We start from the raw sequence: 18,645 nt of genomic DNA, 5'->3' as shown, positions 1-18,645 counted from the left end.
GGAGTCACGTATTCATTAATATTTCTGAATGTTTAATTATGTTTTGACAAGCATAGCTGCCACTAAGTCTTTTAATCTTCTGTTGTCAACAGTCAGTTCATCGAACTTCCTTTTGTAAATATTTTAAGGCTTGCCTCATCATTGACTAAATCTCTAAATTTGAACATTGACGACTTGGCATTGGATTTCCTTGTGTGGCTTAGTTTAACATTATTATTTTCATCTTATACCGAAATTTTTTTGGTCACGTCCACTGTCAAGTTCAATGCATAAGCATCAATGTATCGTTATAGTTTTGTTGAAGGCTACTGACTGGTTTTTTTGCATTTTTTCGGGATTTTTGTTGTTTAAAAGTTGCAATTTATTAGTTCTGCTATTAAGTTCTGACGTTGTTCTAATCCCGAGTGACACTCTGGATATGCAGCTTTGTGGTAGTCAAATTTAGGCGGTTTACAATAAATAGGAAATTGGACAGAGCATTTAAAGTCCATTGCGCCAGCCTTCTTCATTTATTTCACTCGGGTCATTTAATAACGCGAATTATTCTACAAAAGTTCACTTCCTTGTTATTCAGAATATTTGAACAAAACAAGATTCTCTTAATTCATTCCATTCTAATTAATCACGTGCTGTCTGCAAAGCTTAAGATCGCCACAAATAATATGTTTCTATTTATAAATCATCGATGGCTTTTTTTATATCAACAACATAATCTATACTTGGAAGCGCAGTGTGATGATGAAGGTTGACATTCATGTAACTTATTTTATGGCTCATATTTTGATTCGATGGACAATGCGTATGCTAATCATGGATTATTATGGTTTTGTTTGAGCATGTTTAGTCTTTGTTGGGTCATAAAAGATCATAAATACGGATGTCCTTTAATAAATTTGTCTTGTATCAATTCACAACATGATCATTTGGTAATGGATCGAAATGAGTTGTGCCATCAGGGCTACTTCGCGTCTAACTCGCATTCTTCGGTGCTTCTCGGAAACTTTATTATCACTGACGTTTGTAACTTTTGTACGATTTGCAACTAAATTTGCGTCTTTGAACTGTTTCACAATTCATCAACTATTCCTTGATGTCCCATATATTCTGAACAAGACTCTCCCACTAAGTGTTCCCATTAAATGCTGAATAGCAACTAAAGTTCTCGGTAAGAACAATTTTATCTAACATCCTACAAAGAACTAAATTAAATGAGCAATTGTAAGCTTCTGATTCCAAACTTGCAGCAGAGCAAACACCAATTAAGATGCAACATCACATACATTCTCCAGATTAGAAGAATTTTGTGAAAGTTCCAAAAGAGAACATCACTATCGGACATCAGCAGATGCTAGAAAGAGACAGATCCACAACAAAATCTTATCACCTGATAAGTCATGCATTTGACAAGACATTCCAAACTTTTACTATTTGTTAACCAAAGTGACCTTGAAACATGCCAAAATATTAAATAGAGCATGCAGTGCTATGCAGTGCTGCATCGGAATTTGCAAATATTCATTTTTTAACAACATATGATGAATTGCCAAAAGATCCAACACCCAAACATTCTCATATTTATTCAAATCACATGATCCTCAATCCATAAAAACAAAAGTCTCAATACTTCTATATTTTCAGTCTTTAATTGCACTTCTAATACACCTTGAAGACAAATTTAGTATTTAGGTGATTGTGCACAGTCACATGAGTCAATAGCTGACTTCCTGATTGTACTATCTGTTCCTATATGATCTAAGAATAGAAAAAAAGAGAACGTCTGTCTTAGAATTTTACATGATGTGCATATGAGATCATTGTGAGAAGCTTAATGGACGAAGATTCATCAATAATGCTTGAACATGCCAAAAAATCAGAAAACTTTTTTGATTGACCCGATGTTCAGTCTTGTCAACTTCGCCTTTTAAGAAGTCGTAAAGATCAGCACAGAACTGGAAGAGATTAAAAACATCATAAGATTCATTTATTTACTGTCCAAAATATGTTTCCGTACTTCTTGATCGGGAGGATATTCTTCATACTCAAGCTTCATTTGATGGTTTTCAGTCGTCTCGATCCTTGGTTCCACAGTCAGCACTTTAAGAGGTGTAATCAAGATGTCAGTAAATGTTTCATCCTTTAAAGCCTTATATTTAAGAACAATTTCTCTTCTAGTTCCATATCGATTGCATTCATGGTATTTATAGTGATTCGATAGGCAGAATGAAGCCATTGCTTTATAGGTATGGAATTCCATTGCTGTGAGCTTTTCTGAGATATTCGGGACATACCAACTTGCATCAAGTTCTGGGAATAGGTTGACATTAAGTGTGGTGAGAATCTGGAAGAGAAAAATCAATTCAGAAAGTCAATGATGTACTTTAAAGCAGTGCTGCTCAAACTTTTTGCTTCACGGCACACCTTGGTGTAAGCCTCGCAAATTGGCATATGTTTCATGTCATTTCTAAATGCTCCTAATGTGCCGAGACACATAGTTTGAGACACACTGCTTTAAAGAGTCAAAAGTCCATAGCAAGCACCAAAAAGCAGATTGAATCTATGACATTTGAAACATAGTCACTAAAACAAGTAAACAATAAAAATCAACAATACAAACCTTTTTTAATTCAAAAATCTTTACAGATCTTCGTAGTTCCTGCCTTGGAACTTTTCCGGGCTTTAAAATTTTATATGTAAATCCATTGAGTGTAATTTTAAATTCAATTGATACTTTTTGACCTTCAATTCTCATTATCACATATTTATCGACGTTTTCCTCAATAATCGGATACAGTTCCCAATTTCTGAATGGCATGTTATAATATTTCCTAATAGCAAGTCCAAATACACCACAGCAACCAGCGTAAAATGAAAATGTTTTGGTTTTATCGTCATAAAATGACTCATGAATGTCTTTTGTAACCCATTTGCCTTTATGGTGAGGAATTAAAACAAGTTTTGTCTCACTTATGCTGCTTACTGTATTTATATCAGTAGTAGATGGAATTGATTCTTCAGTAACAAAGGATTTTGTGCTGGATCTCTTTTGAATGCTTGACTTTCGCTTTTTTAGACTTTTTCTGGTTGATTTACGTGAAGTAACTGCTGATTTTCGAAGGTTTAGAGTTACTCTGGGTTTTTTCTTGGATGTTAGTTTTGGTTCAATTGGATCATCTTCAATTTTGGGCTTTTGGATGACTTTGAAAACTGCCTTTAAGCTTTTCTGGATGTTTGAAATTCTATCGAGTAGTTCAGACAGCATAAGAGGTTCAGATTTAAGTGGAATATCATTTGCAACTTCAGGCTCACATTCTTCTTCTTTAATCAAGATCATTTGTAGTTCTTGTCGTGCTTTTTGAACAGCCAATAATACTTCTGGGTTTTCCACAATTTCAAGGTTATGTGCTTTAATCTTTTGGGGAAAAAGTTCTCGTGGTGTTGAATGTTTTTGTTCAAATATCTTCAAAAAATCATTAAGAATCTTTACAGTTTCAATCGATGTCTCTCTCATATTCTCTTCGTGTTCAAATGTTATATAATCGTCACTAGGAATGTGTCGTGCCTTATAAAATCGCCATTCGCGCTCTTTTTTCTCAAACATTTCAAGCTTTTCGGAGTAATGTGGAAATTCGTTGGGAAGGATTGGAGCTAGAAAATATCTAACTAAAGATGAGATCTGAATGTCTTCTGGATATGCTGATAGCTGGAAATCTTTAATTTTAAATTTATCCTGAAACTGCATATGAGGCATCTTAAATAAACTCTGAAGTTCTTGTTCCTTATATTTCTCATAGTTTAAATTATAATCTTGGAGTTCAGGATCCAATTGAAGGAACTCATCACTCTCTTCCCATTTCTCAAATCGACAAGCAATCGGTTCCTCCCACCAAATTATCTTATCCGACAATTTGATCTCAATTTTATTGAGTCCCGAGAGAGCTTGCGTTTTAGCTTCGAGTACTTTTTCGGCAAATAGTGATTTTCGTTCTTCTTTGACATTCTTCATAACAGGTTCTTCATAAATATGATAAAAATTTCGATATTTTAAGACATTTGGACGCTCATCTGTTAATCAGAAAAATAATCAGTCAAAAAATCATTTTTTTGGTTCTATTAGCATATTTCTGTGTGAATTTAATAGGGTTTAATCACAAGTGATGTCTTTAATTTATGGTTCGATCTAGTTTATGACCAAAGCTTGATCGGCACATATTAGAATGTCAACGAAGCGATAATCCCGAGTAGCACAATGCGACAAATCGCAGTGTCGTCAGGGCACCTTCTAACTTAACGTCTTAGATTAATACGACGAAGTAGCACTCCCTAGCAAACACGTTATGTTATTCGGGAGTATTCATACTTAGAAGAAACTTACAGTATAGAATATACATATATGACGTCATCTGTGAACAATCTCACGTAGTTTTACGACATACTATTTGCATACTATGTCCACACACGTGTATTAACTTACTTAATCTCACAAATAGATGCTGATAAATTTCTTTAGTTTGGAGTGGCCGTTCTAAGCACTCTATTCTGTAGGTTCCACCAAGGACTTCATACTGTCTCATATTAACATCATAACTGTCTAAACCCAAACTTTCTGGTGATAACTGATTCATTTCCTCCTCAATCTTTTCATTCTCATATTCTAAATAATCATCATCGATGTTAACATACGTGCTGTCATCAACTATTGGCGGTTCTTTGAGTATTTTAGGTTTCTTCTTATCTTTCGTTTGTTCTTTACTTTTCTTATTTTTCGCATCAGCTTCTTCTTGTATTCTCATTTCTTCCATCTTCATCTCATAAACTTCACGTGCTTCTCGCATTTCAGCAACACGTTTATCTCGAAAATATTTTCTCATTTTCATTTCATCGTCGATTGAAGCATCAAAATTCTGGAATTTCATGTCAAACGACGATGGCAAATATGAGGGACAATAATCGCTGTAAAAATCTCGTTTAAACCATAAAACACGAACAGATGTTGTCTCTAAATCCAATATACTTGACATTGTTACATTCATCTGTAGTGGTTGGACTTTAATGATTCGATATTTATCTCTAAAAAAATATGTTTGCAGTCACGTGAATAGTAAATTGAGCTTTAAGGTTGAAAAACTTACATATTTTTTGGAAGTGTGACATCTTTGAATGACCAGATGAATTTTATGAAATCTGGTGATGAATATGAATACTGTGCGACAAGCGGGTTCATTGATTTCATTTCACGGTCAATGCTCATTAAGATTTCAAATGTTAAGACATCCAAAAAGTTGTAAGCTTTATCACGGAACGAGCTTTGGATCTACATAAATGATATGGAATCGTGTAGAAAATGAAACAGCGAAGATGATCAAGCTTTACTGACCGTTACTAAATCTTGAAGATGTGAGCTTGACACCTTTTTTCTTCGTAGCGTATCTTCTAAGCTTTCATAAACTTTCATCATAAATCGAAGCTTTTGATCATAAAATCTGCCTGTTGGTTCGCGGATTGGATCGATAGTTTGCCTTCTTCTGTCTTTTATGCTTATATCCTGAGTCCTGATGCTGTCCTTGTCACACATTAGCCACCAATTTATGTGCTTATCATGATAATCCAGGAAATCATAGTCAAATTGATAAAGATATGATCTAGCAACTGATGGTATCTTGGTATCCGGAATTTTATCGCATTTGAGGAACTTCCTCCAAGCCTGCTCTTCTCTAATCTGTCTTTTATGATTTCTTACCCTTTTCAGCAAACCTGAATTTATTTAAATCAATAAAACTCATCTGGATCATTCAAATATCAATAAAATCACTTTCAAAAACAGCAACTGAATCTTCTATGATAGGCTTTCTAAGTGCAGTTTCTCGTGCTTCATCTTGTATCAATTTTAAATTCCTTTCACGCTCCTCTGCTAACAATCTCAACTTTTCAGCTTCCTCTTTCTCTTTTCTGTGTGATTTATAGTAGATTAATCATTTTTATCGTTTTATCAGTTGATTTATTTAAATGTCTTTACCTCTTTTCCTCATCTTGTTTGCTCTTTTTCTGTGTTAAATAATGTTTTGGGACATTTTAAGGGAAATATTAAGTTTAGCGGTTCCACTTTAAAATGCATTTTAAAAGCATGGAATCGGTTTTCTGAAGCTTTTAGAAGCTTAATCAGGTATTTCAAAGTGGAGGACGAGTCCTCCCGGGGTCTTTTTTAAAAAAAACTTTTAAAATAATTTACAATCTAAATTGTTTTTTCAAGCGTAGCTTGAAAAAACCGGCGGGACCACGTGGGAACCTGGGGGTTCTCGGGTGGGGACCACTACACGTGAAAACCGATTCAATAACCGATTCAATAACCGATTCGAAACCGATTCGTAAATGAGTAGTCAAAAGGGTTTTCTTCGAAAACCGATTCGTAAATGAGTTGGTAAAGGGTTTTCTTCGAAAACCGATTCGTAAATAAGTTGGAAAAATGGTTTTCTTCGAAAACCGATTCGTAAATGAGTTGGTAAAAGGGTTTTCTTCGAAAACCGATTCGTAAATGAGTTGTTAAAAGGGTTTTCTTCGAAAACCGATTCGTAAATAAGTTGGAAAAATGGTTTTCTTCGAAAACCGATTCGTAAATGAGTTGGTAAAAGGGTTTTCTTCGAAAACCGATTCGTAAATAAGTTGGAAAAATGGTTTTCTTCGAAAACCGATTCGTAAATGAGTTGGTAAAGGGTTTTCTTCGAAAACCGATTCGTAAATAAGTTGGAAAAATGGTTTTCTTCGAAAACCGATTCGTAAATGAGTTATTAAAGGGTTTTCTTCGAAAACCGATTCGTAAATAAGCTGGAAAAAAGGTTTTCTTCAAAAACCGATTCGTAAATGAGTTATTAAAAGGGTTTTCTTCGAAAACCGATTCGTAAATAAGCTGGAAAAAGGTTTTCTTCGAAAACCGATTCGTAAATGAGTTAGTAAAAGGGTTTTCTTCGAAAACCGATTCGTAAACGAGTTGGTAAAAGGGTTTTCTTCGAAAACCTATTTGTAAAAGTGTATCATTCTAATTGCAACATTTATTTTAACGAATGATAAGGTCTGATGGATCACAACACTATTATGGATCACAACACTGTTATCCATGCTGGGAAAAAAGTTTTCTACGAAAAACTATTATTAAATAAGTAAGAATAAGGGTTTTCTTCGAAAACCGATTCGTAAATAAGTTAGAAAAAGGGTTTTCTTCAAAAACCGATTCGTAAATGAGTTGGAAAAATGGTTTTCTTCGAAAACCGATTCGTAAATAAGTAAGAATAAGGGTTTTCTTCGAAAACCGATTCGTAAATAAGTTAGAAAAAGGGTTTTCTTCGAAAACCTATTTATAAAAAAAGTGTATCATTCTAATTGCAACATTTATTTTAACGAATGATAAGGTCTGATGGATCACAACACTATTATGGATCACAACACTGTTATCCATGCTGGGAAAAAAGTTTTTCTACGAAAAACTATTATTAAATAAGTAAGAATAAGGGTTTTCTTCGAAAACCGATTCGTAAATAAGTTAGAAAAAGGGTTTTCTTCGAAAACCTATTTATAAAAAAAGTGTATCATTCTAATTGCAACATTTATTTTAACGAATGATAAGGTCTGATGGATCACAACACTGTTATCCATGCTGGGAAAAAAGTTTTTCTACGAAAAACTATTATTAAATAAGTAAGAATAAGGGTTTTCTTCGAAAACCGATTCGTAAATGAGCAATCTCATCTGTGAAATCACTTATGCCTACAGAAAAATTAAAATAAGTAATATACACAAATAGTCTTATTTTATGAATTTTATTGTAAATTTTTGCCATAAAATCTTATATTACCATTTAGGTATAAAACAAGACCCCGTGAGACACAAAACGAATAATAATTTTCTTGGAAATATTTCTCATGGTATTCTTCATCCATCAATTTCTTTAATTTTTTCATATTTTCTTCACTTTTAGTATCCCGTTTCCAATGTGTTAATTTCGCAGCATCATCATACGAAATATTATTTACAAAGCAAAATGTGCTTACATGCAACCGATTTAAATGATCATTGTTCCCGAAAAATGCGTTTATAATAAAATCAGGAACATGATCAAAATTAACGGGCCCAATAAAATTTAAGCGTCGACGGCGAGCTGCCAATTTATTTTTCTTAATTTGTTCCATTTGTTCTTCTGAAAGAATGTCCTTCATCCTAAAAATTTTATGTTCAATGATCAAAATTAAAAAAATTGGTAAAATCCACGAGTAAACGGAACTGAAATTTTCGACTTGCAATATTTCTCAAATTGTTCTGTACATATGTAATTAATTAAATTAATAAATTTGGAATATTTTGTTTTTTCTTACGTAAAAATTTTAACCGAGTGGCAGATTTTTTACAATTTTTAGCTTAATTAAATGTTTAGACCACTTTAAATCCACATTTAAGACATTGCACAGCATAATTGAGTTTTTTTTTCATCTTTTAGTTTAAAAAAATTAATAATTGGGATGTAATTAAAGAAATATTGCAAATAAAATTCTTTTTATGAAATTTTCACTCATGTATTTACATTTCATACCACAAAAATTAAATTCACTAATAAAATCAAATTTTTACGAAAACTGTTTTAAGATAAACTTTGTTTAGTTTATAATAAACTTCTTTGTTTGCTAAATATTTTACTGGAGAAATTATACTAAAAGAATTAACGTGTAAAAAGTTATGAACTTTTAAAGTCTTGAAGATTGAAATTACCACAAAAATTAGATTTATATTATTTTAAAATCACTTACCTTTTATATGAAAACCGAAAGTTATGAAAATTAATTTAATTTTATATTTTCAGTCACTATATTTATAAATAAACCATATAAATTATCCTATGTCAATTATCAATGTCAATCTTCATACTAATATATTTTAGTTCATTTGTCCTTCTGTCTGTCATTCAGCTCTAAGCCCGCCCCTTTTTCAAAAACGTCAAATTTTCTACCAAAATTTATAAAACTTTAAATTATTATATAAATCTCAATGGAAGCCCGACTAATCGTTAAATTTGAATTTTCACACCATGCTTAGTGGGTTATTATTCTAGTTGTATATATAAATTTGGTATTTTTTTCGTGGATTCTCCTTTTGTTTTTCTAACGTATTTTGAAGTTTCAAATATTTAGTATTGATTTATTGATAAGTGAGAATAAAAAAATATTTTGTGAATATTTTGTGAAAAAAAAGTGAATAAAACCGTTTAAAATGTGTATGAAAATCAACACACAAGACTTGGTCGAATTGAACCTCCTCAACGATGGAAAAGGATTGATTGCAAAGCTCCAAGAAATTGGAGCTTTGCCATCAAATATTCATGTGCACGTTGTGGCAGTCCAATGAATGTAAGTATATTTTTTTATTATTTATTTACACGCTCCTCTTTAACTCCTGGTTGTTACTGGATCTTGATATACTGTATAAATATGGTCCTGGATGTTACTGGATCTTGATATACTGTATAAATATGGTCCTGGATGTTACTGGATCTTGATATACTGTATAAATATGGTCCTGGATGTTACTGGATCTTGATATACTGTATAAATATGGTCCTGGATGTTACTGGATCTTGATATACTGTATAAATATGGTCCTGGATGTTACTGGATCTTGATATACTGTATAAATATGGTCCTGGATGTTACTGGATCTTGATATACTGTATAAATATGGTCCTGGATGTTACTGGATCTTGATATACTGTATAAATATGGTCCTGGATGTTACTGGATCTTGATATACTGTATAAATATGGTCCTGGATGTTACTGGATCTTGATATACTGTATAAATATGGTCCTGGATGTTACTGGATCTTGATATACTGTATAAATATGGTCCTGGATGTTACTGTATCTTGATATACTGTATAAATATGGTCCTGGATGTTACTGGATCTTGATATACTGTATAAATATGGTCCTGGATGTTACTGGATCTTGATATACTGTATAAATATGGTCCTGGATGTTACTGGATCTTGATATACTGTATAAATATGGTCCTGGATGTTACTGGATCTTGATATACTGTATAAATATGGTCCTGGATGTTACTGGATCTTGATATACTGTATAAATATGGTCCTGGATGTTACTGTATCTTAATATACTGTGTAAATATGGTCCTGGATGTTACTGGATCTTGATATACTGTATAAATATGGTCCTGGATGTTACTGGATCTTGATATACTGTATAAATATGGTCCTGGATGTTACTGTATCTTAATATACTGTGTAAATATGGTCCTGGATGTTACTGGATCTTAATATACTGTGCAATATACAGACTTCACAAAACTTCCAAATTTTTGTGTTCAGAAAAAAAAAATTAATTTGTACTTTTAACTTGTAAATAAAAACGTGTACTTTTAAAACAGTTTTTTTTTTCATATACATTTTTTCATGTGAATAAAATGTTTGTGTATTTTGTTTAAATTTCATTTTAGTTAAGAAAGGACGGAAGTCGAATTAAATGGCAGTGCATACAGCGCATTAGGGTTGGTCACCGAAAAGCCAAAAGATGTGGTTATTCGAAGAGCTTGACCGCTTCAACATTCTTTGGAAAGTCACATTTGACAATTCTCCAAATCTGTATTTTGGTGTTGGACTGGGTCCAAAATTGCTCTTTACTGGTATGTAAAACATTTGTTTAAAACAAAACTTCCTATACCTATAGTGTTACTTTACCCCATTTTTGGCGCAATTGATTAATAAGTGATAAAAAAAATACAATACAATTTAAATCAATTTCATAAACTAAAGACAAGACCCAGTAAAATATATACTAAGAAGTTACGAATTTCATCATTTACCGGATTTTTCAAATTCAAACCTTATAACAGTAACCAAAAATTTAAACATTGTTCAGTAAATTTTTTAATTTAAAAAAACCGTTAAATCGTCTATGCATTTATACATCAAGTTCCCAATATTTTCTGTAATAAAATGGGTTATTAACATTAAAAAACAATTAAACAACTTAGTTCTTTCGTTAGTTTAAAATTAAAATTCTTAATTATAATATTTATGTGTTGCAATTTTAATGTATTTTTTGCAGCACATTCAAAGAGAGACAAGAGCAAGCTATCCAACGCTAGTTGATTGGTCAAACTTTTGTCGGGAAGTGGTATATGACTTGATGATCTTAAGACAGGAACCTTTAGGTGGCAGTGGACGTACGGTGGAGATAGATGAGTCCAAGTTTGGCAAGCGGAAATATAATGTAGGTAAAATGGTTGAGGGTCAATGGGTCTTCGGACTCATTGAACGGGAATCGGACAGGTTGTGTTAGTTCCTGTTGATAATCGCAATAGGAGGACTCTTCTGCCTATCATTCAGCAATGGGTTTTACCTGGTACAACAATCATTTCTGATATGTGGAGTACATATAGTTGCCTTGAAGATGAGGGTTATATTCACTTAACAGTGAATCATTCCATCAACTTCAAGGACCCCGTGACAGGCGCTAACACTAACCGTATCGAAGCTACTTGGCGAGCAGCTAAGGAAAAATATCCTTCCTCGGGACGAAGATCATACTTTTTTCCTGGCTACCTCGCCAAATATGCTTTCCTAAAGCATTGCAGTATCAATAAACTTGATCCTTTCATTGAGTTTATGAAGCATGCTGCAGTGCTTTACTCACCTTTTGCTGCAGATGATTCGCATGTCGAACTTGGCCGCTCATCTATCGAAGCTAATTCTTCAGATGAAAGTGATTCTGAAGATGAAACAGATTACATACCTTGATTTTATTGTTTTATATTAAATAAAATTAATGTATTCTATTATTTTTTAACTTCTTTTTATTTATGTTACTATTACTATAATTTATTTACCTCGTTTGAACATAAAAAAAGAGCTTTATGAAAGCCTCCCCTCCCTCATTTACGAATAGGTTTTCGAAGAAAACCCATTTTCAACTCATTTACGAATCGGTTTTTAAAGTAAACCCTTTTTCCTACACATTTGCGAATCGGTTTTCGAAGAAAACATTTTCCAACTTATTTACGAATCGGTTTTCGATGAAAACCATTTTTCTTGCTCATTTACGAATCGGTTATCGAATCGGTTTCCACGTATAGTGGTCCCCACCCGAGAATCCCCACGTTCCCATGTGTTTCCGCCGGTTTTTCAAGCTTCGCTAAAAAATCTCATTTACGAATCGGTTATTGAATCGGTTATCGAATCGGTTTCCACGTATAGTGGTCTCCACCCGAGAATCCCCAGGTTCCCATGTGTTTCCGCCGGTTTTTTCAAGCTTCGCTAAAAAATCTCATTTACGAATCGGTTATTGAATCGGTTATCGAATCGGTTTCCACGTGTAGTGGTTCCCACCCGAGAATCCCCAGGTTCACATGTGTTTCCGCCGGATTTTTCAAGCTTCGCTAAAAAACCTCATTTACGAATCGGTTATTGAATCGGTTATCGAATCGGTTTCCACGTGTAGTGGTTCCCACGTGGTCCCACCGTTCAAGATTCGCTTGAAAAAACGTAAAAAAGAGCTTTTTGAGATGTTTTTCGAAAAATACCCCTAGTACCCCGCGGGGAGCCGTCCCCCAACTAAAATCACCTGAACATTAATCTAGGGCCTATTAGGAATCCATTGCAATCGTTTAAATCACGTTCTAAAGTGTAGCCGGTAAACTTAACATTAGCCCATTTTAATAAAAATTCGATTAAGATCAGATTTAATTTTTACCGCCATAACTTTGTGAAAGGGTGTCAAACTATGCGAAATTTAGATGATTTGAATATCCAATTTACGTTAAAATTTGAATATCTAATGACCGTTAAAAAATAGTCTAAAAGGTTTGTAAATAAAACTGTAAAATTGAATATAAAAATAATCCGATTGCTTTGATTACCCAAAATATTGCTTTTAAATCTGCATTAAAATCGTATCAATTTTATAAATTGATCAATAAATATCTTAACAAAATAATCTCCAGCTTATTGTAGACAAAATTGTCTCCAGCTCAGCAAATCTGATTAAATAATACCCAAAAAAATCATATGTCATGATTTTACAGTGAATTTTTCTCAAAGATAGCTGTTGAGTCATTGCGTAAAACAGAAGTGCAAAGAGGTCAAAAGCCAATATGAATAGAGTTATGATGCATGTTTATTATTGTAATTTCATTGATATAAATTGAAGAATAATTCATTAAAATTTCTTTTGTGTATAGTCAAATATAACATTTCCATTTTATCTGCAAACAAATGTACGTAAGGGAGTCCTCGCTTTTGATAAAGTTGGTTTGGGAGAGTTTTGCGAAATCTTTTCAAAATAATTCTTAAAATTCAAAATTTGAGTCAAATTTGTTGAATTTTAACAGAATTTTCAATCAAAAATCCAATTATTCAAACCGTGGACCCCCAATAATATATTCAAACAAAAAGTATGTAAATGAGTGCACATTTTTCACACGTCAAAGAAGACCTCATCGAATTTCTATCATGAGCCAAAAACCATCCACGATTATAGAAAAAAATGCTAATTTTATATTTTTTTATCGTTGCATAATTGCTTTGTATAATCTTTTTTTGAAGACGTTCGGAAGATCATTGACCTTACATAACATAACTAGCCAATTGTTAATGTGCAAGTAATATGTAAAAAAAAAGTCTACAATACACGAATTTCAAATAAACATGCCGATTGATGTGTCAAATTTGATGAGTTTATTACTTAAAAATTAATTTTTGCTTTTTATTCAAATATAATTAAACATAAAGGAATGACGAGATGGTGGGTGAACACGATGGAGCGAATAAATGCTAGAGGATGATTGAATGGCACTTAACCGAGAAGAGATTTTAAGAGATTTGGGTCGATTTCAGCATCTTCGCCGGGTTTGATTCCGCCGACTCCTTTTCCATGAATTGGTCTGTATCCATTTTCGTCGGATTGGTATTTTGTCCAGTAGACTTCACCATCTGGAAGGGAAAAAGGATGGAATTTAGTGATTTTAGCGTTTAGGATTGTTAAAAACTGATTCTGGCATTTTATAAGAAGTATCCAAAAAGGATATATTAGAGAGTTAGTAGTCTACATGCTCAAGCTCAGATAATGTCTGCGTCACACATGCTGACTAGATCCGCAGATTAATATTCCCAAAGTTCCAAGAATCAATACTAAATTTAACAGACAATAAACAACACTTTACCTGGAGCCGTGAATGAGTAAGCTCCTGACACGACAAGAATTTTCACTGGATTTCCTTCATTGTCCTCTCCATCCTGAAACAATCAAAATAACATTATACACTTCCAATTTAAATGAACAATCTATGATCTTACTTTGTATGATCCTTCCTCGCTCTTTATCGTTCCATCAGACAATTCATAGCTAGAAATATCAAAAAACAAATCCAATTTAAAATGATTTATATTTTATGGTCAATTAAAGACGTCCATATTTATGATGTGTTGATTATTCATGCATGCTATTATGTCTCGTCATATTGTTGTGTCTTTTGACACTTCAGCAATTAATAAGTGTTAAATGAATTAACTCGATGTAAAAAATAATTGAAACTTGCGTCATTGATGCAAAAAGTGATGCGAAGATTTGAAATAATTTCCGTTATGAATTTTAATTAGATAATCCATAATCAGCCTTCGCATTGCCAATAGGGTAACTTCGGATCTAACCGTTTATACGACGACGGATTGGTTCCCATGACACTGTACTGTTCAAGATTAGGCACTAGAAATTAATCACCATCCCGGACTTAAGGTCTGAATTATTTTTGCTGATTAAATCTTCACATTCCGATGATTTAATAGGCTTTTTAATAATTGACAAGGACGTCCCATTTAAAGAAATATCAATTAATGAGGAAGGCATTTAGCATATACAATTCGCATTTATTTATTTATTACAGATCACTAATGATCATGAACTTACGTATATTTATAATGAAGATCTTCCAAATCGTAGAAATATCGAACAACTGTGGCACCATTAGGAATAAAGCTTTCCGCTTGTCTTTGTTTGATGATATTGTCGAATGGTTGTGTGAATCCCTGTGGTGTCAGTCTTCCTTGTTGACTAATGTTGTCCTCGTCGAAGATTTGCAGATTCAGACTGTCTGGATCGAAATCATTTTGTGGTAATGGTGCTGGTGCTGCTAATGTCTTTAACAGCGTTAAACATATCACAACAATTAAAAACTTCATGTCTATGACTTTTTTTTTGTTTTGAGCAGACTTCCTCGATATCACTAGTTCCAAAGATAACACGATACTGAAGATTCGCAATGATCTTGATACGGCTTTTATTGATTTTGTTTTGACGACATCATATAATATTTGTTAAATAAGATAACTGATTATGTCTATAGACCAAGCTTAAAAACAACCTTTCCTTCTTCTTAGTTCCAAAAAGAAATGCTTTGAATTTTAAATGCTTGAATGAGAAAAATATATAAAAGAGAAGGCAAAGTCATTCGATCATATGGAAATCCCAAAAAAATGCATTAGAAAGGTAATGGAGCTTTATTAAATCCATTAAACTATTTTATAGCTCATGATCCTTCTTATTTGGATGTAAAGCATATCAAATTATCAACCTCTAAATGACATCCACATGATGATATAAAATTTGCTGACATTTAACCGGTTAATGACTTTAATAAATTTGTAATCGATGCGTGACTCGATAGACCGACATTCCAATCCACCTACCATCTATTCCTGTTTATAGTCAGGATATAAAAATCGATTATTAAATGTTTGGTAGGTCACATTTAAAAAGGAATCGATTGTCATGGTCAGTATTTATAATCAGCTAATTTTGCAGATTGCTTGACGCCTTAACATCGATAAACTTTGTGGGTGACAAGTTTCGCAGGTTATCTCCTACATAAAAACTGAAAGTCGTAAATTTTAATCAATTTTGACCAACTTTTTGAAGCTTAAATTTGATACAAATCTTTGAATTTTGGTCTATTGATGACATCAGGCTTTGTAGTCAAGGTTTAGCATCGCACATAATTGATGGATCAGTTAATATCCTTTCGATCTTAACAAAAAGCTTTAATTATGCAAGAACAGCTTTATTTTTTATTCCTCAATAAAAGAACCAAACTAGTTATCAACAATTGTGTCTGAAAAGCTTTAAGACAACCTTGCATATTGCAAGTCCTTGGTTTTTCATACAATTTTAATTCAGTCGTTTAATAAATTTTTATTTTAAGTTGAATGTCAATGTAAAGCTGTCTGTTAAGATGTGTATGCTGTAGTAAATCCAAGAGTTTGTGTATTTTCAACAAGACTTGACTTTTTTATGAACATTTATGTGATTTTGGATAAAATATAATAATATTCGATGTTTATTCTTCGAAGTTCAATTGTAGACTGAACTTTTGTATGAAAAGGGGTGTAGATTAAATATTATTCAAATCTCAAATGAACGTTACAACAAATTTTGACAAAAGAATAGATTTTGAGGCTAAATTTGCATATTTTGAAGTTATTGGACTTATATTTGAGGAGCAGACCTTAGCTAATGAAGGAATATCACTACATAACCACACATTCCTCTTCCAAAATAGGAATCAAATCAATCACAACACTAAATCCAAAAAATAAGAAGAAAAGTAAACATTTGAATTTTCATATCGTAATTAAAAACAAAATTTATTTAACAATAAATGATTGAGCATGTACAAAACAAAAAGTCTATTGGCGAAAAAGATGACTGTCTTCATGTTTGTAATGAAATTATTTTCGTTTATGGTAAAATTTATGGCACTTAACCAATTAATGATTTCAAAAGATTTGGATCGATAGATGCATCCTCACCAGGCTTAATTCCACCTACACCCTTTCCTGTTTTTGGTTTGTAACCATTCTCGTCACTTTGGTAGTTGACCCAGTATGTCTCACCATCTGGAGGATGATTTGGCAAAATATTAATTATTAAGTTATGTAACAAACTTTTTAATGTCTCTTACCAGGTCCAACATGTGAGTATGCTCCTTGCACTACGAGGATTTTGACGGGATTTCCATCAATATCAACACCGTCTTTGTATTTTCCTTCTTCACTGCGAATCTGTCCATCAGACAACTCATATCTATTACGACGAAAAAAAGCATTAACAAAAAATGAATAAAAAGGCAATCAGCTGATACGCGTGCATCCGATGATAAATTAACAGCTAATATACACTATGTAAATTCATTTAACGAAAATATAGCACAGATTAAGCTTCATCATTTTGCAAACACATTCGGACATAAATGTTTGACACATTTTCTTATGTCTTCTTTGAACTTTCGTTTTCATTTTCGTTCGTACGTCTTTAAGTTACGATAATGTTTCGTCAGGTTTATGATTAATGCCCAATAAATTGCTTGTTAAATATTAATTTTGGCATTTGCGATCAAGTCGTAAACAAACTTTGGGACATAATTTAATGATGTAAATTGCACAAATTATATTGATTAAACTGGATATGGCAAGAGATTAGCAGTATTTTTGAAGATTTGGGGCTTTTTTGGGATGAGTTTGTGGTCGAATTGGTTGGATTAGATCGAAAGGTTGAAGATGGAAGGTACGAAAGATAGCAAGGACTACTAGATAGAAATATTGAACGAAAATTTGATAATTTAGAATCTGAGTAGGAAGATTTGAACTAACTCGTTTGTCCAAGGAAATCTAGGATGTGAAGGGATATCAATTATGCATCTATGTGTTCATTCTAATGCATAAACTGTCAATATTCATTACATTTTACAAACATCCAGTTTGATTCAAATTTGCAATTTTCCATTTACAAACTCCTCTAACAGATCACTACCATTGAAAACTAAGAAAATCGTATCAATTTAAGCTCTAATCCTCACAAAGCCATCATCTGTCCCTCGATTATTATACCAAATTTACACAAATTATCCATTTACTAATCTTTAATTGTAAAACCTTGACAATTATTAACACAGGTTCGATTATCTTTTCTTCTTTTACTTATTCATGTCGTAATAATCTTCATCCGTCAATTAAGACTTGATGGTCTCACTGAAATATGTGTCAACAGCATTTTTGACAAATGATCTTCTCATTTTCGAGACATTATCCACAAATTATTGCACTTTCTGATCTTTAATTATTTTTTTGGAACTGACTACAAATTTTAGATCACTTTGTTCACTATTAAGTAACTTATATCCTTACGTGTATCTGTATCCTTCATTATTTGGGTACCAATCGAAGAAATATCTCACAATTGTTGCTGCTGCACTAACAACTTGAGATGCTGGTGATGATTCTTGTGGTGCTGGAGCTGATAAAACTCCCGATAGAAGTACAACTGCTACAATAATGTATTTCATTTTTGTATTTGATACACTAGGATTCACAAAAAAATATACTGATGACTATTCACGATGGTGTCTTAAAAATACTGATGATTTACATGAATTGAACCGTTGCTTTTTTCTGCTTTACTTATTGCGTTAAGTTTAAGCGCCCATTATAAACCCCCGATTTAAAGAGCATTGAGACAAGATGCTCAAAAGTATGGTGAATAACATTGTCACGTTTTTTATTTTTGTTTCGGCAGTTGTCTCGGCGAGTGCGAGAAAGAAA

At 32.7% G+C, this 18,645-nt stretch overlaps 2 protein-coding genes across 2 annotated transcripts; both read right to left on the bottom strand.

Annotated features, from left to right (window-relative positions):
- Positions 1-1,594: 1,594 nt before the first annotated feature.
- LOC139100445 (uncharacterized) lies at positions 1,595-5,452 on the bottom strand. The gene is made up of 6 exons (XM_070653037.1): positions 5,375-5,452; positions 5,130-5,311; positions 4,472-5,067; positions 2,615-4,062; positions 2,012-2,338; positions 1,595-1,949 (listed from the first exon to the last, which is right to left on the bottom strand). The coding sequence occupies exons 1-6, from the start codon at positions 5,450-5,452 to the stop codon at positions 1,812-1,814; spliced, it is 2,769 nt and encodes a 922-aa protein (XP_070509138.1). The 3' UTR covers positions 1,595-1,811.
- An 11,213-nt stretch (positions 5,453-16,665) lies between these two features.
- Positions 16,666-18,436, bottom strand: LOC139100447 (larval cuticle protein 65Ag1-like). The gene is made up of 3 exons (XM_070653038.1): positions 18,232-18,436; positions 17,010-17,131; positions 16,666-16,944 (listed from the first exon to the last, which is right to left on the bottom strand). The coding sequence occupies exons 1-3, from the start codon at positions 18,387-18,389 to the stop codon at positions 16,808-16,810; spliced, it is 417 nt and encodes a 138-aa protein (XP_070509139.1). The 5' UTR covers positions 18,390-18,436; the 3' UTR covers positions 16,666-16,807.
- Positions 18,437-18,645: the final 209 nt, after the last annotated feature.

The sequence above is a fragment of the Chironomus tepperi genome, unplaced genomic scaffold (assembly GCF_022539635.2).
Source record: "Chironomus tepperi strain 1889 unplaced genomic scaffold, CSIRO-AGI_Ctep_v1 contig_64, whole genome shotgun sequence".
NCBI classification, from domain to species: domain Eukaryota; kingdom Metazoa; phylum Arthropoda; class Insecta; order Diptera; family Chironomidae; genus Chironomus; species Chironomus tepperi.
This window is presented reverse-complemented; position numbering and strand designations above follow the sequence as displayed.

Coding starts and splice junctions, on each gene's coding strand:
- LOC139100445 (XM_070653037.1), bottom strand. CDS start 5,452: ATGAAAGTTTATGAAAGCTTAGAAGATACGCTACGAAGAAAAAAGGTG. Junction 4,063..4,471: donor GCATCTATTTGTGAGATTAA/GTAAGTTAATAC, acceptor TCTGATTAACAG/ATGAGCGTCCAAATGTCTTA. Junction 1,950..2,011: donor AATATCCTCCCGATCAAGAA/GTACGGAAACAT, acceptor AATCTCTTCCAG/TTCTGTGCTGATCTTTACGA.
- LOC139100447 (XM_070653038.1), bottom strand. CDS start 18,389: ATGAAATACATTATTGTAGCAGTTGTACTTCTATCGGGAGTTTTATCA. Junction 17,132..18,231: donor AATGAAGGATACAGATACAC/GTAAGGATATAA, acceptor TCGTCGTAATAG/ATATGAGTTGTCTGATGGAC. Junction 16,945..17,009: donor ATACTCACATGTTGGACCTG/GTAAGAGACATT, acceptor ATCATCCTCCAG/ATGGTGAGACATACTGGGTC.